Raw genomic sequence first — 19,411 nt, 5'->3', positions numbered from 1 at the left:
TTTGGCATTCTCAGTGGTACAGCCGTCAAGCCCTGTCGTCATAACCAGAATATTCAGATTATCCCGGACAGGTCTGCGAATGCAAAAGAACTTCAAAAGTCGTTACTTCAGGTGCCACATGCAGTGGTTACTTGCCCAACACTTCTGGCGTTTAAAGGAAGATAATATATATTGTCACGTGCTCATCTCACGATTAGTTTGTAGGTTTTCCTTGTCGAGGGCCACTAGTTGAGGTCACGTGCCAGCTAATACTTAGGTTGATGATCAGTTACTGTTTATATAGTCTCTAATCTGGCTCAACTACCCTCTGGGGATCTAGCTGGACCTATATCTAATCTAATCTAGCTAGTTTGGGTCTTCTTATATAGTTTCTGTTGTCCTACTTAAGCTCTCTTGCTTACTTGCTATGCAGATTCCTAGCCGATAACAGCTCAGCGGTTATCTTGACACTTCTAACAACTCTGATTCGCTGTTATACAATGGTTATCATCTTCATAGTCTCCTAACGACTCTGATTCGCTGCTTCTTTGTCTTGTTATCGTGACTATCAACATGCTCCTTAGCCTGACTATCATAACTATCGGGATGCTCTTTTGATTTTACGACACACATTCACGCCACCATTACCTGTTGATTAGAGCAGTAACTTTTCAGAAGACACTCAGTTATGGGCGGTTAGTGTAGTGGTTATCATTCCACCCTTCCAAGGTGGAGACACGGGTTCGATTCTCGTACCGCTCATTTTTAGTGATTTTAACATGATGATTAAACTGGGTTTTTTTATGAAAGATCTTAATTTTAAAAGATGAAAGTCCTATTCAACTAACAAAAAGCATAAAACTGAATTTATATTTAATTGTTCTTTGATTATAACTCACAGCTTTACACACATATATATCAGATTCCACTAATCTCAACATAGAGGATACATAACAACTAGGTAGTTTACATTGTTCACAAAATCAATTCGTTGGCAAGATCTACACAGAAGCTCTCATCATCACATTTGCATTGCACCTTCAATGCAGTACCCTTTTTGCTCTTAATCATCCCCACAACCAAAGCAACGCGGTCATCAGTGAATACTTTCTTACCAAACAATTTTAGTGTATGTGAATTAGTCTCGCTAGAAACAAACTGAGAGTTTTCCAATGGCAGACAGTTAGTGGAAACCACCAACTTATTAACGAGGTCTTGTAATGAAGAATTAGATTGTTTGAGGTTATAAACAGCGACCTGCTCATAAGGTAACTCGTCCAAAACTGCAGAGAAATTTCCGACAAAGTATGGTTTAATATGGTCACCAGCCTGTAAGTACAATGTGTCAATCTCGTATTCATCCTGGAAGCCTTCATCGCCTTCAAAAGGTGCATTAGTAGCTGGATCTAATTCTAGTGTGGTGAAATTGATGGTATTAAAGAATCCGTATGTTGCGGTTTTATTGGGCCTTTTAAAGGAGACATAGCAGGAAGCAACTTCATGAGGTAACAACCTGTCCACAGGAATAGTAAATTCCTCCTCTATTTCATTAGAGTCAGCCTCAGTGTTGCAGACAACAACCACATTTTCTAAGCCAACATCCTTCAAAGTGTTTGTGATGTTAAATTGTAATACTACATGATCCTCAAACAAATGTTTGACTCCAAAGACGGTAAATTCTGCCTCTGGTTCAGTCAAAGACACAGGCTTTGAACTATTAATAATTGTACCAAACGATGAAAATTCTTCTATAGCATTTATCTGTTCAGCATATTTCAAACTCAATGTCTCATCATCAGATGTTTCTATTAAGGAATCCTGCGTAGCTTTAGGGGCACTACTGTCACCAGCCAAGGAGCTATTATTAACACTAGTGCCTTCTGTAGCAGCGAGCATCTTTTGTTGCCTCTCTTTCAATTCAATGGCCTTTATTTCGTCTTCAGTATATTTAGGAATTGTAGATGCATCGAAAGGACTAGTAAATCCATCTGGATTTTCATGTAAGTATTGAGCCAATTTACTTTCCAGAGCATAAAGATCATAGCCATATGTTGGTTTAATAAATTCTTCCGCGACAATAGGATCCGTTTTTGAGGTGTTAATTAACTTCAATGCAATCGTGGCTCTATCTCTCACTTCATCATCGTGGTCAATTTCGATACCTTTCAACAGGATCTCAATAGAGGGACCCAATGTTGGATCACCTTTTGTCAAGGCAAACTTTGATAAAGCACTCACAGCAGCCGATCTTATGATAGAATTATCTAGTACGACCCTGTTATAATTGTGCCTCACAAATAAGGATGGTTTGCTAGTGTTTGGACCCTCCTTACCCAATAGATGTAGAATTCTAACCAAGATTTCACTAAACTCACAATCCTCAATGAAATCACACAAATGCTCTAGTGCCTGTTCTTTTGATTCTGGAACATAATGAATTAGATCAAATAAGGCCTCAGCAATACTATTTTTAAATTGAAACCCACCATCAGCACTTTTTAAAGTATCGATCAAGAACGACAATAGGTTCTTCCATTCTCCAGGGAACTTCAAAGACAACGTCCGAATACAATCAATAATTATAACTTTAAAGTCATCTGAAACATCGTGGATAAACTTAGTAATCGTATTAATTAAGGAAGAGATGTTTTTTGAGGTACCAGTCTTTAACAAAGTAGTAATTGCATATGTGGAGATATTCCGATTACTATCATTGATAAGTGATTCCAGCTCGGGGTTACAGATGACAATCTTTTCAGGAGCTGACATGGAAATTTTATTCAACAATCTAACCGCAGCAAATCTGAAAGATACATGAGGCACCGCAAGCATCATTTGTAAAGTTCGTATCATACTATCAAATAGATCAGTTGGCATGTGGATTGCTAAAGCTGAGATCAACTTGCATGTTTCAAGCTGAACGGATTGACGTCCACTAGATACCCAATTGGATAGCAATGGTACAAATTCTGGTATTAATTGATTGTCCATTACCAACAATTCATGAACTAGTCTGACTAATTGAATCTGGGCCAATTGCTCACGTAAGATATTTCCAGAGCTAAACTGTTGAACCAATTTCATCATTGCTACTTTATCGTGAGATTTTAGCTTGCACAATAACCCCAAAGCATGATATTGCGACATATAAGACGATCCTCGATAATACTCGGTAGAACTGCCAGTATGCTGATGAGTTTTCAAATCAGATACCGTCTCTTGCATTTCATTTGCATACCTTCTCACAGTTGACTCTGCAATAGGCAATAGATGATATGATGAAACCAAAGCAGCTGAGGAAATTGAAGGATCCTTCGACACTACAGCGCTTTTGAATAACCTCTCTGCTGAAAAAGCCGTAGACTCATCAAGAACCCTTGTTAACGAACGGATCGCATTTGGCTTCACCAAATCTGATCCATTCTGAACATCCTTCATAATAGATGACGTAGCCATCAAAACATCCTCTGAAATCATGCATAATTCCTTAATCGCTAAATATACAACCTGTCTCAAAGAATTATTAGGATGTTGAAACAACTTAGATATAGAGAAGAACAACGCCGTTGCCTCATTGGGCGGGAAAGTGTCTCCATGAGATAATAACTTCAACAATCGCGAAAGCAATAACCGACACTTCTTAGGACTGACGGGAGATTCATTGAACTCGTTAAGACAGTCTTGGTACACTGTCATTTTGTCAGGCAACCCGCCTGCGTTGGACTCCTCAAATTTCTTGTAAGTATGCGTCGACATTGTTGAGAAACCACCACCCAGTTATACCTTCAAACACAATACAATGCCTCTTAGATCTGTAAACCGCTCTTCCTTCCAACTTCTGTTTAAACCTTGTTCCTGCTATGTTTTAGTAGTTCCGCTATTATTTTGCCACGCAACAAGGACAGATTTAGAACAAATCATAACGTACGGAATATATGCCGTACGTTATGACGATTTAGTGTAGAATGTCCTTTTAAAGATATATTGACTTAACAGATAAGCTATGTAATGCTGCAATGCGTGTGTGTTGGAGGGTTTCAGAGGGTGGAAATGAGTATACCTGGACTGGGGGGGGGGGGGGGGTGGTAAACTACCAAGTACTTACTGGTCCTCATTCAAGGTCAGGAGTAATTGAGCCAAGCATCTCTTGGTTCCCAAGTCATCTTGTAGGATCTCTGTAAACGTATTATCCTTCAGCTGCCTTGGCAACACCTGCTGCAAAAGCCTGCGGGCTTCTAAGTTGTCCGATAAACGAAGGTAACATCTCACAACATGTTTCAACAAACGGCCGGGGGTTTGCTGCATGGTCAACTGTTCGACCATGTTGGTGAGCACTTGGGAAACCGAATGGAAGCGCTCCTGTGTGGCACAGATGTACTGGAGCCCATTGTCATCAAGAAGGATCTTTTGGAGGATAAAGATGGCGACGGTTGTGGATAACTCTGAAGAAGACTCCATTATGCGTAAGCAGAGGGGAATAATGTCAGTGCGCAAAAGAAAGTTTACCACCTCAACTGAATCATTCTTAACCAAGGCCCCGATGACACCAAGGGAGGTGAGTCTCAGGTACTCAAACGTACGCTGCCTGGAAGTAGTATTCAAAAATGGGAATAAGAAAAGAGGGATATGCGCTTGGAAGAATGCAGTTTTGGTATCTGGGTGAGATGCTACGCATTGCAAAAGAACCAATGCGTTACAAACTCTATTTGAAAGTTGATTATTCAGCGTGGGGGGCGACAGCAAAGGATACACAGAAATGATTTCCTGCAGTAGAGCGGTCATCACGCCAAAACTAGACCAAAGTATCACCGCCAAATCATCGTACTGCTCACGTTTTCTGCCCAGTTCAAGCAGCGCCTGCTCCTTATTCGGGCCGTATGTCAGCTGACAGATCCAGTGATAAACATTCGGATCGTCCAAAGCCCGCGACATGGGTTGCGAGTGCTGCTGCTGCTGCTGCTGCTGCTGCTGCAACTGCAAAGGCATTCCCGAAGCCGCTTGCGGAATGCCTGGCATCACATGCTGAGTGGCAGCAGAAGAAAGCGACCCACCCACCGCTCCAAGAGGAGGTGGACCCATATGCTGCTGCTGCTGCCCTTGATTAATCGCCTTCAAAAGCGCTGGATTGGAACTCCCCTGAGATATCTGCGACACCTGCTGCTGACTCATCTGGGGCTGTAAAGTCGACATTAGAGGAGGAAAATTCATCTGGTTAGGAGGGACCGAGTGAATGGGGCCTGTACCCGCTGCTGTTGTAGCATACATAACAACTGGCACACGTGTAAATTTTCGAGTTCCTCTCGAGCTCGCTATTTCCAAGATTTGGTTGTTATCTTGACCGTGTATGTACGTGCCTCTGCGTCCGTGTGTCCGTACGTGATTTGTGAATAGTTTCATGAACATTTAGAAGCTCTTGCTGGCGGGCGGAGCGCAAACGAGGGGCCGAGATGCCTATGACCGGGTAACCGGTCACGTCACGACCACGAAGACCGTCCGGGTAACATCTATGGTTACGTAACCCGATTTGCCTATCTCGTGGATGTCAGCTGCCTGCAAGATCTATCACCTGCCCCCATGCCACCCATGCCACCCATACTCACTCTGACACCACCAGATTTTATAGTCAAAGAACAAGCCCATGCAGCTGCATAAGCACCGGCACAGCAGATATCGTCAATAAACGTCGCTGTCCCCCAGCCCCTCTGTTGAGAGGCTCTCGTTGCCTCATACAAAAGATCGGACGCCTGACCGTCCCCCGCGCCCGCTTTATGTGTAACAACGCTCTTTGTGGTGAGCACTGACACAAGAACCCTGCTGAACAAACTCCACCGCTCACCCCTCCGACCGGTGGAGTCACAAGAAAGGCAACAATCACCCAATTCTTAGATAACCTTTGATATCTACGAAAAAGAAAAAAAAGATATACATGTGCATCATCACCGTCTACCAACCACACCCCTTGCGCAGATAGACAGACAGATAACAAGGACTCGCCTTTTCGCCTTTTCTCCTCGACCTAGAAACAGCCTGCTTTAATAAAATGAATCCAAAAATTATTAGTTATTAAGTTAAAAATGAATTATATATCTTGCACTCCTATTCAGTCGCTCTACCAATTAAAATTAAGAATGTTTGATCAAAGTTATAGGGTAGGCGAAAACGTACAAATTCAAAAAACAGTAGCCAGCCAGCAAAATACAAAGAGGATAAAAGACAGACCGAGTTATTGTTTAATAGGGAGGAAGACGCGGCAGGAAGAATGTGACAGACGGATGGAGGGACAAGCTCAAAAAGTTAGCATACTAAAATATTAACCCTGTCCTTTCTAAGTTTATCTCAACTCAAGATCTTCTTCAACTTGGCTGACAACTTCTTCCAGAATGGCAGCTTCTTGGCCTCCGCCTTGGCTGCTGCTGGTGCATCAGCAGCAGCCCCCGCAGCCTCGCCGGCAGCTCCCTCCACAGCAGCTCCTGCTGCACTGGCCTCGCCAGCAGCCCCCTCAACGGCCTCTCCGCTCTTCTCAACTGCCCCCTTGGCCCCATCGGCCACCTTCTTCTCAACCGCCTCCCCGGCAGTCTCCACGTTATTGACAACCGTCTCAGACACTTGTGTCGCATTGGTAGCAGCACCATCAGCAGCACTAGCACCAGCACCAGCACCAGTATCAACAGTCGTAGCAGTGGCAGCGTTAGTTTCAGACATATTTGTAATTTAGATATTTATCCGACCTGTAGATTAAATTAATCTGTCTATATTTTTCGATTAACCTTATATGATGGCTCTTAAATATTAAAACTAATTTAATAAAATAAAAGAAAAACCAGGAAGCAAAAGAAAACACCCAATAAATTTTTCTATTATATATATATACTACACAAGAGTGTATGCAAATCAGAAGAGAAAAATGGTTTTAAGAAAAAAATCCTTTCCCTATTTATATAATTCCAAGGCTCCGAGACTGTGTAAACACGCTACTTAATTTTTTTTAATTTTTTTATATTATCAAATCGTCGTGTGTGGATCCCTTCCTGCCTGGCCCTCCACAGGGCCAGGCTGCTTATAGTCTGCTTTGGGCTGGCGTTGGGCTGGCGTTGGGTTCGTTTTCAGCCTGGCCTGGCCTGGCCTCTGGGCTGCGTTTCTATTAAAGGTTTTTTTTCCCTTTCCCTTCCTCTGCAAGCCCAATTCATTCTTGGTATATCGCGGACTAGTAGTGGCGATGGTGTGTAGTGCATACTGGTAAATCTGTCCCTCAACGACGATATTGTTAGCCGGAACAAACGCCATGCGCAGTAGCGCAGTAGTATTGTTTTTTGTTTTGTTTTGTATATTTAAGCTAAAAGTGGTGTACGGTACCAGATGGGGGGCCCAGACACGGGCGTGGAGGGTACGCGGGTTTGGTGGGTTTCTATATTAAATGAATCGCCAGATAAGACAGGTATACCGAAAATGCGGACATTATTATGTGATGGGTGGTGTTGTTACAAGTGGGGGCTGCGGTGGACTACTCCAACAGGCCCGAGGGGAGGCGGGGCTGCGCGCAGCCAAGAGGATGTTTGTCGCACTGTATCAGAAATTTGGGTATACTTGATGCTTCATAGTACTAGAGTACAAAGATTTAGTACTTGTTCAGACTGGTGCACAGCATTTTTCTCGTCACTTACAGTGGTTGCGTACAGCAAGAAACGCCTCTTGGCTGCGCCAATATTCTTATTGGCAGGGATGTGTGGTGGTGGGGGAGGGGGATGGGGACGGGGGGAGGATGGATATGGAAAGGGCACGGGAATGGTGTCCTTTTATATGTGGGCAGGGAAAAGAGAAAAAGCGAGCGCAGCGGCGATGGGGTTACCCGGATGTGGAGCCCTTAGGGCTCCACATCCGGGTAACGCAGGTGGATATGGTGGTGGGGGCTCCGGCACGGTGTGTGAGGAAATGTAATATAATATAATATAATAGAACATATGTAGAGAAGTATATGGGGTGTATTTATATGTGTGGTTAAACAGTGTCTCTGTGGTGGGTTGCTGGAGCTGTGTGTCTGGCGATGTTGAGCTGCCACGTCCGGCGGAGTGTCCGGCGCGGTAATCTGGCGAGTCATGTGCCATAAATGGTCGTTGGGGGGTTTGGTGGTGCCAAAGTCTGCATGCTGGAGCTGCTGCCAGCGTATGCGTGCTGCCAGGTGGCGTTGTGTGGCTGTTCAAGGGGGGAGGGAAGCTTGATGCACGGTAAGTGACAGTTGTTGTAGCTGGCGCTGTATTTGAGAGTGCTGGCGCTGGAGGAAGCACTAAGGGAACGTATGTAGGACGGTTTTTTGGCGGTGGGGACGTTGTCGGCGATGGAGTAGTAGCTGGGATCGTAGCACTTTGGTAAGGGTGGTAGTGTGGGAGGGATGTTCGGCTGGGTGTTTGCAGGAATGGCGATCGGTGCATTGTGATGATCTTTAGTCGTCCAAGAAAAGGATGGTTTTCTTTTTGAAGTGTAATTGCGAAGTCTTTTTGACCTTATCAGGTCTTGTTTGATGGGCAGTAGCAAGGACGAAAGGTTCTCGTGGAGGTCGTGTTCGGATACTCTGATATTCCAATCGAAGAGTTTTAACAGTTGTCTCTCCATGAGGTTCACGTCTTGAATCGTGAACAGGCCGTCGGTGTATTCAGTCCAATGCTTGTTTAATGGCGATGAGTCGTTGTGGAATTTGGCGCTCAGGATCAGACATGCCAGGAAAATTCGGTGGGAGGTGGACGGGATGCCTGTGGCATCCTTGGGTAGCACTTTTTTTAATTTGTTGAGATAAACGACAGTGGTGAGCAAAGTGGCGGTGTACACGTTTGTGTAGCGCACGATCTTTGCAATGAACGTTGTGAGACTTGGCAGACCACTCCACTGCTTCTCGCACGCTTTTCTAACCTTGCCTTTGGTGGGCGATTGGAGTGGGGACGGGTATTTGTAACGGGGATAACGACCTTCACTCGTACCGCAGGGAATAACATTCAATGTGGCAGTTGTCAAGAACTTGATCATGTCCTCTGTAACAGGCGCCTTGAATAATATCTGCAATGCCTTTGAACCTGTCATGATTGATGTGTTATACTTCAACTGTCTACTTCTAATGAGAAAGTCGGTTTGAAATAGAGGGCCACCAAGAGAGTTTATATGCCTGTACTGTACCAAATCGCAACGCTTCAGTATTTTCGTTGTCACTGGTACCATGCTGACTATTATCTACATATATATATATTTATTTATTTATGCAAGTGCAAATGTAGATGATGCATTCCCCGTTACTGCAGACACATGTAAATAGTAAGTCCTAAGACAGATACATGATATGAGGACCTTCCTTCATAGCTGGGTTTACCCCCTTTGCTCATTGCCAAATTTTCGTGACCTCTCTGTCATAATAATAACGTTTGATGCTGCTCAGATATGTCTTTGCTTTACTTGAATTTCCAATCATTGAGTATTTTTGGTTTCACTGATCTTCTGAATAAAAAACAATTTAACTTCGCGAATCTTTTGTAGACCAAATCTTCTAGCGAAAACATTAAGCTTTATCTGACCATTCCTCAGACGGTGCAACTTTGGCACTAATCGCGAAATATTATTTGCAAAGCTCCTAACGGTCTGTATATATATTGTGAACTTGCCTCTTGTTTGGTCTTTTCTGTTTTGTTAATAAAGGAATTTCGGAAATTTCGCGAAGTAATGAAAGGACCAAAGATGCCATAAAGCAAGATAGTCGATTACCGAATCAGGCCTAAGTAGCATACTGAAATTTTCGTGAAGTATTTTTTAGACATCTTGCCTCTTCTGGTGACTATATGGGTATATGATTAGAATATTAAGTTATCCCTGCTGCATGGATGTTCTTGGTTTTCATTCTGAACGAGTGGGACACTGGGAAAGAAGGGTGTTCACCATATGTTGATCTAAGGGTTTTTTACCGAAAGAGGCTAATTAGATGCAACGGATGCAGGATTTTGTAATTAATGACATCTAAATTCGTTTATGCCTACTGATATATGTACTTATGTTTAACACAATAGATGTGGGGTAATGTATGGAGCTTAACAGTTTTTTGAGAAGTATCTATGTATACCTTTGAAATACATAACAAAGGCGTTCGGCATCTCGAGACAAGAGTTGTGTTATTTAAGACTATCTCGCGCGTAAGTTTCAGATCTATGCGTCTTCTACAACGGGGATATGCTCAGTTAAAGTATCTCCTTGTTCGTTATCTTTAGATTTAATATTCTTTTTAATGCTGGCGGGACCAATATTTCCTGTTGTCCCCAAGTGGCCAATCTATCAGATCTTTGACTTGGGAAGATCCCAAAAAGATTGACGAGATATGAAAAGAATACGAAAGAGAAAGACAATCTTTATTACTGTATATGTGTTGGTATTAACTGTAACCATTCGGTTTGGAAAGATCTAGTCTTATTGGTCGAACTTTCAATTTATGTTAATTACTCTGTTAGTGTCGTTAGGGACAACAAACCTGTTTTTCGTTGATAAAAGTACATATTGACAGTAAAAAGTTGGTAGCGAGGTTGTCTTGGATAACTGTTACATCAACAAATTACTCTTGTTTAGAACATATGAATATTTATCTATTTATTTATAAATACAATGTCCTTTGTATGTATATGTAGTCATAGCTCCAATTCCATACTGAATTTGATGGCAGCAATGGTGGCACTAGATTGAATTTTGTCAGTACCACCTTTAGATATAGCATATTCTATATCTGCTAGTTTACATAGAAGTTCAATTCTTGTACTTTCTTTTAGTTCATACTCTTCTAGCAGTTCAACGAACCCCTCAATCATGTCAATAAGAGCAAGACCATGGTTTGTCTTGATTTTGTTTACGGTATAGCTGGCTGTGGTCCAATCGTCTTTGAGTATGCTTTCCATTAGACTTTCAATATCCTTTGGATGGGGGGCGCCAATGCATTCATATATGGTATCCTCAGTGACCTGATCCTTTTCAGGATTATCCAAAGTCGCCTTAGATGCTTGCAATACATTTAGAGCCTTTCTCATATCACCATTAGCTAGTCTTAACAATGCCCTCCTAGCATCTTCTGCCAACGTTAAATGTTCATGTGCCATAACATTCAACACACAGCGTTCTATGGATTGCGCTGGGACAGGTTGAAACCGGAATCTGGTGCATCTACTTAACAATGCAGGCGTCAACTTATGGGCATAATTGGCCAAAATACAAAACCTTGTGTTTTTGGTAAACCTCTCGATAATCCGCCTCAATGCATTCTGTGCAGCTGAAGTCATAGCATCTGCCTCATCCAAAATAATCAATTTGAACCCTTTACTGAATATCTGCCTGGTAGACGCGAATTCCTTGATCTGGTTCCTTACAACATCAATACCACGATCATCAGACGCATTCAATTCCAAAACCATCTTCCGATAATTTTTACCATAGATCTCGCGAGCCAATGCTGATATGGTACTTGTCTTACCAGTACCAGGTGGACCATAAAATAATAGGTGTGGCAGCCTCCCCTCTTGTGCAAACTTTCGAACAGTTTCTACAACTCTTGTCTGGCCGTAGACCTCGTCCAACCTCTCTGGTCTATACTTCTCTATCCATGGCAGGTTTTCAACAGTGCCTTTAGTATTCGACATCTTCAAAACAATTGAATCTACCTCGTTACACAGATTCTTCTTTATATAAATCTGCTTTTAGTCGCGTAGAGATACGTTAAAGACCGATTTTGATTCTGGGTTTTCACGCCTTATACATATTGCATCATCATGACAAAATTAGATTGCAGCACGCAGGAAGATACTAAAGAGAACTCAATTGCTACTCATGAGACCTTTTTGGAATAATGAACTAAAGAACATAGCATTCTCATCCATGAACCTTGCTATCAGACCCATTTTAATTTAATTTGCATGTACTTCGATCATCGTGGCCGTACGTGATATGTGATCACCACAAACGAATATGTACTTTTCATTAAGAGATATTCTGCCTGACAACAACTCAAAAGACGTTTTAAACTGTGGAACCTGAAAGCCCTGTGCTTTAGTTTAAGTCGTTGGATTAAACGATATATAGTTGGAGATGGGATTAAATTGTCTTTCCAAACAGCTGATATTGTTATTCCTGCCGTTGGCTATCGCTACTAATTTAGGCTGGGATATCAATCCGTTCTATGGAGAAACATATATGAGATATAACAGCATGCAACCTAGTCATGATAAAAAAGGGTCTAACGGAACCAGCTGGACGTCAAGCATATTGAGATCAGATCAGATTTCTGAATGGGAACCTATTAGCTGGGATATAGTTCCTGGGGAACGCAACAAATTCCAATTTAATGTAAATTCTACTGTTAGTTTGTCATCGACATATGAGATTTTAATTTTCCTTAGCGGTAATATATGTTCTCAGCCTGCCAACGTCACCGGTCAATCTTTACGGGTTTATTATTCTTTTGATGAGAGCATGGTGGATAATCTCAGCATTGCAGAAGCTGCAGACTTTTCGTTGGGGTATATGGAAGCATTGGCTATCAGGCCGTATGAAGTTGAAAGCAATTCTACAGAAACGTATTCTACGCTATATTTGCTGGTTGAGTTAGTTGATACAGCCTCTGGAAAGTCGTTACCTGCATCCCAAGGTTCAGCGGAGCCGTGGTCTTACCGGATATCTATTTCACAGAATGATTTGGCATTTCAATACGATGCAAAAACTTGGATAGATGTTGTTGACACAGATCACAATTCTGCTTTATTAACAACAGGAAACATGAGTACATTTTCACCGAATCATGGTATAGCCGATATTGATCTCAGTCTCTACGACTTACTTCTTTATTCATCGGATCACATAGATCAGTTCAACAACTTATCAAGGTCTATATGCGCTATAGCAAATGGTCCAATTTTGGCCAGCTCATTGAACACTGTAACACATTTTGAAAATAGCACTTTATCTTCTACAGAACTTCAAATAACCAAGTCAATCACTACACGCGGCGGACAGATAAAAGAACAATTTCACATAACAGGGCTCAACAGTTCAACCACATATTTGGCGTATCTAACAAAAAAAGTCTCTAATGTAGCAAAAAATACCACTGATACAGGGGGAGTCATTTTCGAGAGGGTGATATTCAAAACCATGGAGAATAATTCATGTTCATTAATTTTTGGTCTCGAGTTTTGTAACGGGGTTGCTTACTCGGTGCCAACTTCTTCTAAAACCGATGCAAATGATAAAATACTTATGGCCGGGATGTATGATGATATTGCCAAGTCTTTATACTTTAATTTCTCCCTTGCGTTGGAATTAATACCATGCCATAGCGATGCAGACTCAATTTATTCACCATTACGACGTTGCGAAGATTGTGCCTCGTCTTATAAAAATTGGTTGTGTGCTGTGAGCATTCCTAGATGCACTACAGACGAGTCAGACTATTATGTTTTCCGTAAAAGTTCTGACAACCGAAATGACCTTATAAACGACAGTATTGAACCTACAAGCGACTATTATGAAATATTACCCTGTATTAACATGTGCTATGCAATGGTCAGGGATTGTCCTTCAGAATTCAATTTTGCATGTCCCAATAAGTCTAAATATCCAAATTTGCTTTATTCAAGCTATCGTGAGTATATAGAGTCAGCTGTAATCCCTTGCAACTTCGTAGGAAATATGCGGGAATTATCTGATCCACTTGTGGTTAGGTAATGTAATATACGAAGTTGGATTAAATCATAGACGTTTGTACATATGTAGAAATTTACATATTAATATACGTCAAATTTCCTCTATCTTTCTCTTTTTTAACCGTTCACTTTGTATGTCACTGTTGGCGTCGCGGTTGGGGTCTGCAGGATTAATTATTTCAGTATCTACCTCTGAAGCCTGTTTAAGGGTTTCTGCGCCAACTTCCTCTTTAAGTTTTCGCAACTCCTCTTGTACGTTCACTTCAGAACCAAGTTCCAACACTCTACAAAGCACTGGTCGCCAAACCCTTTCATCTAAATTGGTAAAATCTTCAAGTTTGAAAACATTATTCTTACTTAATGACCAATGTTGTTGTTCACATCGTATCAACTTAACCATGTAGGACGACGTTTTCATTGCTTTACCAATATCGCTAATTAAGGAACGAATATAGGTACCAGATGACACTTTGGTTTTAAAATGCAACAACGGAGCTCTATAACTATTACCCAGTTTTTCCATAACTTCACGTTCTTCTTCAGTTAGCATAATCGGAGGTCCAACTCGAGCACATTGATCCTCCCACCCTTGTTTCTCACAGTACTCTTTTGAAAAATACAAGGTGTCTTCACTCAAGTTGGCATTTAATTTGGATATAGTGCTTTTAACTTCATCTGAAGCGGGTCTTAAAATATTGTAACCGTGATCAGTTGACAAACAATCAGAACAGAGTTTCAATTCATACACATTTACTTCTCTTGGTTCAATGGCTTTAGGAAGAGGAATTCCCTCACGTGCATATTCGTATAAAGGTTTACCATTCATCTTTAAGGCGGCATAAATCGGAGGGGTTTGCTTCAACAGCCCCACAAATTTATCTTGTATAGATTTTAGATCTTCAATGTTTAAATGCTTAACTGAATTTTGACTCAAAATATCACCTTCAACATCACCTGATGTGGTCGAAACACCAAATAGTGCTTCAGCTTCATAAACCTTTACAGTGCCAGATAGATATTCCGCTAACTTTTTGGTACCATTTCCAATGCCAATAACCATAACACCTGAAGCCATTGGATCTAGAGTCCCACCATGACCCATTTTAATTTGGGATACTCTACGAAGCTTATGTTTACTAGGCTTTCTACCGGTTTCCTTCTGGTATTGCTGCGCTCTTTCAGCTACAGCTCGTTGAACTTCCTTTGAAAAAACTTGACTTTTAGTCAATGCATGCTTCAATTTTTGAAGAAACTGATTCGAACTGATACCACTTGGCTTCTCAATGGCAAATATTCCATTCATTTTTTGAGGTTATACCAAGATTTACTCTATGATTTCTTAGTAGTTTTATGTTACACCTGTAATTTCCCATCTCATTCTATGTTATTTCAACGACGTGAAAAGTTTAAAACTCATCCGGATATTGGCAGTCAGAAAACAGAAACAAACATATCATAAAAAAACGGTCAAAAATGGAAAGAAGTATTAGGTGATTTAAAGACACCAGAACGTTTCATTACTTATTAGTTTGTTCATTTATACATCATATGCCCACATTATTTGATATCCACAAAACCCACAATATTTCAAGTTGATACGACGTAATATACCAATCACGTGACAATTAATAGGGATCTCATAATGTTGGCCTTGGAATTTGCACATCAAGCTGTAATCAGACTTATGTGTTAGTATTTATCCTATTAGTGTGATCATAGAAGGGGTAAATGATAGTTTGAACAACATACTGATAAATAACCCGACCGTCTTGGCGAGACTAGCTTTATCCCGTTGCGTTTAAAAGTACTCTGCCCGTTTACCCGTTCAACATAACGTTCTAATTCAACTAGAGGGTCCTTGAAGTTGAATAACGAGCAAATTATGCTCCACATGTTTAAAGTAAGGATGTCAAGTATATTGAATAAAGCATTCTTACCAGTATCCGCAGAATAACCTTCCCTAAAAAAATTATTTATGGTGCTGACAATTTTGTGACATTCATCATTAGTTAGATAATTCGAAAGGGGACTTGTAGAAGACTTTCCAAAATACTGTCCATCGTATATGCCAACAGGTATAAACTTGGCTTCTGTGTGTAATGCCGCCGGTTCATCGCCTGGCAACTGTTCACTAAAATATGGATAGTAAACTGAATTATCAAAACGCCTAGGAAATCTCACAATTCTGGTTGATTTAAATTCTAAAGACCCTTCAGGATAGTATATATTGGGAAAATGTGTAATGCATAAAGCATCCTCTATGTCGTGTTCCTTAAGTACATCTTCTCCAATGGCTTGGTATTTAGTAACAACGAACTCATGATAGTTAAAAAAAAGAGGCGACCCACTTACTTCCTCCATGGTCCCCGCTGTTTTCAAGCCAGAATTATCTGTTGAATCTCCTTTGTGCATTTCTTATTAACTTCTAATGATTGAGTAACCTATCCAAGGACGTTAAGTGACTCGGTCAAGTTATTTACCCTCTACAACCGTCTTTCGAAACCCATAAATTTGAAAATATATATGGGACTCCGAGGTTTTGGCTTATATATAACACTAATAGTAGGATAGGGACAAAGTAACGCCACCTACAACAAGAATACGTTATAATGACCACCGCTGAGAGGGATTTTGTTACCAGGTTTCTAACTCTGACTAGTATAAATGAACCTGCGCTTTCGAAGGATTACTTCAAGCCACTCGAAGAAATCCAAGAATTAGGTCTTTCATTAAAACCGTTAAATTACAAGTACGATCACAAGCGTGTGAAGCTTGCTGAATCGCAGCAACCCAATGATATTGAGATCACTATAAAATCTATCAAACCACCTAAGTTTAATCATACAAAGGTTTTTAAACCTAACAATACAGTTCTAGAAGTAAAAGCATTTCTAAAGAGTATTGAAAAGGGAGTAAGTGAGGATGTTGAAATCAAGTTGTTGTTGAAGGGTAAAGTCTTGCATGATAGTTTGTTACTATCGGATTTAAAAGCTGCGAAAGTTCTTCTAACAGCGATGATCGCTAAAGCGAAGGCACCGTCTGCGGTACCAAAGACCAAATCCGACTCTGAACCTGTTGTGGTTGAAGCTGCAGACTTCGAGGTTGGCGTACCATGGGATAAGATTCACGATGTGTTGGCTGGTGTGTTTAAAGATGACCTAACCACTTCTACGACTTTAGATAGACTAAGAAGAGGTTGGGAGCTTGCTAAGTAAAGCAATTAAATAGATGGCTGTTGTTATTCTGAAGGAAGTAAGATTGTAATGCTACATATAATTGCTAACGGCTGTTTATCTATCGCAAATCGTTTATTTTTACTTTCGCTATAATTTATCATGCAGGTAGATATACGTACTCATAATTGTATCTATTTTCTTTTACTGAGTTGTCTAACCCTTTCTTTTATGCTATTATTCCAATGCACACCAGTGAGACTTCTCCTAAAACCGTATTCTTCTGAAGATAATGCTTGATTGATCATATCATGGTGTATCCTTGGATCTCGGCTACTATCAGGCGTCCGTTCTCCCATTATTTCAATGAAGTTCTTTAACTTCTGCCTTTGTGATGCCACATATTTACGACAGCGATCTATTTCTTCCTGGTTTAAGCTATTAAACCTGATTCGTTTCCGAAATATGATCTTGTCAAAGATATCGTTTGGATCAAGTAAACTTTTAGGAAATGACTGAATTACTTGGAATACTTCCATGTCCTCATCGTCTCTATTCCTCATACGGCGATTACGCTGCGGGAACTCAGGTTCACTCAGTTTGATTATAGATAGTGAAATTTTGAAAAGGACATGGGATTCCTCGTAAAAAAGGCAGTCCCAAATTCTCAATGTTGTCTCAATTGGAACGATTCCGATAAAACAACTCATAAACCAGCTCGCGGTACATAAAGTCATCGGCGGCAACTTATATAGGAATTCATTTCTGCTGGCTGCTGTTTTATTAGTTGCTTCAGGGCAGATCCTACCCCAAAATTCGGGCAAATATTCCTTAATACAAAGCATTAGAACTCCTTGGTCGATGTTAACACCCTCTAAATTAACATTATGGACACCTGGTAAGTATCTAGAAGTTATGATGACCAACATCCAAAATGCCCTTTCTTCATCCATAAAAAGAAGTAGAAGAGCAGACAAAAAATTCATCGATTGACAGTAGCCAATTTTCGGATTGTAAATTGAGAAGGCCACGAGTACTCTCCTCAATGACTGGATCATTGAAGGTTCCTCTTCAGAACCTGAACTTTTCTGAAAATAAATATTATCCCGGGAAAGTTCTATTTAGATCACGTTCAATGACATCAAGGTCCTTTAGAGCAGCCCGTTCATTAGGATCATCAGTTTTTGCTAACAATTTATCATAGATACCTTTATTCTTATTTAGTTTCTCCTGACCACGAGCAAAATACCACCAAGCATTGCCACGCCATTCAGCGGGGATCCCTTTTCTCACATACCTTTTCAACTTTTCAGACTTTGAAGGAAATCTATCTGGATTATCGCTATCTAACCCAAGGCCAGATTTCGCCAACAATGCTTTCCACTTATGCTTTCTTCTGATGCAGTACTTAGCATACTGCTCCCACCATACATTGTATTCTTCTTCCATAACATGCTGTGATTGCTTTTTAAAACCGTAACGATCGTAGTGTGAATCATTGACTCTAAATATTATGTTCTTAGAGTTGATTGAAGGTGTCACCGTATTTTTCGTTGCCAGCGAAGTTACACTAGTAGCTACAGTATTCAAAGACGTTATGGTTGCACCACTGTGCATGAATAAAGGGCGAGCCTCGGGCTTCTGACCCTGATTCTGATGTTTCCCATTCGGTAAACTACCAGAAGATACTCGCAGTCTACTTTCGTGATAGTAGTGGCCAACTAAAGCATTATTCCGTACCTTTTTCTCAATACCATTACTACCACTACCGTTATTACTACTACTATTATTACTGTGATACTGCTTATTATGACTGTGATTCAAGCGGTTATTTTGCGACATCCCATCTCTCGCAAGATTCTCCGTACCAGCACTTGTATTCTTCAAACCATTTTCTTCATTATTGCTGGTATCATTCGACGAGGTACCGGTCTCATCCCGATTGGTATCATCACCACCCTCCGAATCTTCAGCCCCATCATATAGGTCTAGAATGCTCAAATGGTCCTCCCGGTTAAGAGAACGAGTCCTTCTCCGTAAGTTTGGCCCACTGATGCCCACCATTCTGAACGACGAAGGAAAATGTCCTTCGCTTGCCATTTGAGGCTGCCTCCTATTATTCACTCTCTTCAACGTCTCCGACAAATTCGGTACAGAAGGAGACTTTAGCCCTGTCTGGTAAACCTCCGTCATGTTATCCTCCTAATATTACCCTATCCACCCACTCTAGCACCATACAACAAGTATATTCAAAATAAGATCCCCCCTTTCTCTGGAGTCCTCGTGGCTATATTCCTTTCCCAAGTCCTCTATAATTTCACAAACTCAAAAAAAATCAAACTCAATACCTTCTCCTGTAAGATCACAACCAACTTGCTCAACCCAAGACCTTCTCACTCACTTGGTTCTTCTCAAAGAGTACGCAATATCTTTTATTTAACATCTGTGATGAAACAAGTGTGATGATGGACGGCGAGCTACAACTAGTTCCTTTTTAGGGCGAGAAATATAATTCACTTGGCTATATTTACTAATACTCTAACGGGTTAATAC

The 19,411-nt window shown here is 40.9% G+C and overlaps 9 protein-coding genes, 1 non-coding gene and 1 further gene across 10 annotated transcripts, besides 1 other annotated feature; 4 read left to right on the top strand and 7 right to left on the bottom strand.

The window, feature by feature from the left end:
• Positions 1 to 233: 233 nt before the first annotated feature.
• Positions 234 to 472: a sequence feature (soloLTR fragment).
• Positions 473 to 669: 197 nt separating this feature from the next.
• Positions 670 to 741, top strand: Ecym_3539. The gene has a single exon. It is a non-coding gene; the product is annotated as a tRNA-Gly (tRNA).
• Positions 742 to 954: 213 nt separating this feature from the next.
• Positions 955 to 3,735, bottom strand: SEC21 (coatomer subunit gamma; the record flags this gene model as incomplete). Its single annotated transcript, XM_003645784.1, has 1 exon — positions 955 to 3,735. The coding sequence occupies one exon, from the start codon at positions 3,733 to 3,735 to the stop codon at positions 955 to 957; it is 2,781 nt and encodes a 926-aa protein (XP_003645832.1).
• A 345-nt stretch (positions 3,736 to 4,080) lies between these two features.
• On the bottom strand, positions 4,081 to 5,382 carry CAF40 (CCR4-NOT core subunit CAF40; the record flags this gene model as incomplete). Its single annotated transcript, XM_003645783.1, has 1 exon — positions 4,081 to 5,382. The coding sequence occupies one exon, from the start codon at positions 5,380 to 5,382 to the stop codon at positions 4,081 to 4,083; it is 1,302 nt and encodes a 433-aa protein (XP_003645831.1).
• Positions 5,383 to 7,335: 1,953 nt separating this feature from the next.
• Ecym_3536 (uncharacterized protein) lies at positions 7,336 to 7,914 on the top strand (the record flags this gene model as incomplete). Its single annotated transcript, XM_003645782.1, has 1 exon — positions 7,336 to 7,914. One exon carries the CDS (start codon positions 7,336 to 7,338, stop codon positions 7,912 to 7,914), a length of 579 nt encoding a protein of 192 aa, XP_003645830.1.
• Positions 7,915 to 8,070: 156 nt separating this feature from the next.
• On the bottom strand, positions 8,071 to 9,183 carry PCL1 (Pcl1p; the record flags this gene model as incomplete). Its single annotated transcript, XM_003645781.1, has 1 exon — positions 8,071 to 9,183. The coding sequence occupies one exon, from the start codon at positions 9,181 to 9,183 to the stop codon at positions 8,071 to 8,073; it is 1,113 nt and encodes a 370-aa protein (XP_003645829.1).
• Positions 9,184 to 10,628: 1,445 nt separating this feature from the next.
• Positions 10,629 to 11,627, bottom strand: RFC3 (replication factor C subunit 3; the record flags this gene model as incomplete). Its single annotated transcript, XM_003645780.1, has 1 exon — positions 10,629 to 11,627. The coding sequence occupies one exon, from the start codon at positions 11,625 to 11,627 to the stop codon at positions 10,629 to 10,631; it is 999 nt and encodes a 332-aa protein (XP_003645828.1).
• Positions 11,628 to 12,072: 445 nt separating this feature from the next.
• Positions 12,073 to 13,707, top strand: MID1 (Mid1p; the record flags this gene model as incomplete). Its single annotated transcript, XM_003645779.1, has 1 exon — positions 12,073 to 13,707. One exon carries the CDS (start codon positions 12,073 to 12,075, stop codon positions 13,705 to 13,707), a length of 1,635 nt encoding a protein of 544 aa, XP_003645827.1.
• Positions 13,708 to 13,776: 69 nt separating this feature from the next.
• On the bottom strand, positions 13,777 to 14,988 carry PUS4 (pseudouridine synthase PUS4; the record flags this gene model as incomplete). The annotated part of the gene is made up of 1 exon (XM_003645778.1): positions 13,777 to 14,988. One exon carries the CDS (start codon positions 14,986 to 14,988, stop codon positions 13,777 to 13,779), a length of 1,212 nt encoding a protein of 403 aa, XP_003645826.1.
• A 410-nt stretch (positions 14,989 to 15,398) lies between these two features.
• SHR5 (Shr5p) lies at positions 15,399 to 16,097 on the bottom strand (the record flags this gene model as incomplete). The annotated part of the gene is made up of 1 exon (XM_003645777.1): positions 15,399 to 16,097. One exon carries the CDS (start codon positions 16,095 to 16,097, stop codon positions 15,399 to 15,401), a length of 699 nt encoding a protein of 232 aa, XP_003645825.1.
• A 197-nt stretch (positions 16,098 to 16,294) lies between these two features.
• On the top strand, positions 16,295 to 16,900 carry MDY2 (Mdy2p; the record flags this gene model as incomplete). Its single annotated transcript, XM_003645776.1, has 1 exon — positions 16,295 to 16,900. The coding sequence occupies one exon, from the start codon at positions 16,295 to 16,297 to the stop codon at positions 16,898 to 16,900; it is 606 nt and encodes a 201-aa protein (XP_003645824.1).
• Positions 16,901 to 17,052: 152 nt separating this feature from the next.
• On the bottom strand, positions 17,053 to 19,051 carry Ecym_3529 (the record flags this gene model as incomplete).
• Between the last annotated feature and the right edge of the window lie 360 nt (positions 19,052 to 19,411).

The sequence above is a fragment of the Eremothecium cymbalariae genome, chromosome 3 (assembly GCF_000235365.1).
Source record: "Eremothecium cymbalariae DBVPG#7215 chromosome 3, complete sequence".
Taxonomy (NCBI): Eukaryota; Fungi; Ascomycota; class Saccharomycetes; order Saccharomycetales; family Saccharomycetaceae; genus Eremothecium; species Eremothecium cymbalariae.
Note: the sequence above shows the minus strand (reverse complement) of the source record. Positions and strands in the feature narration are given on the sequence as shown.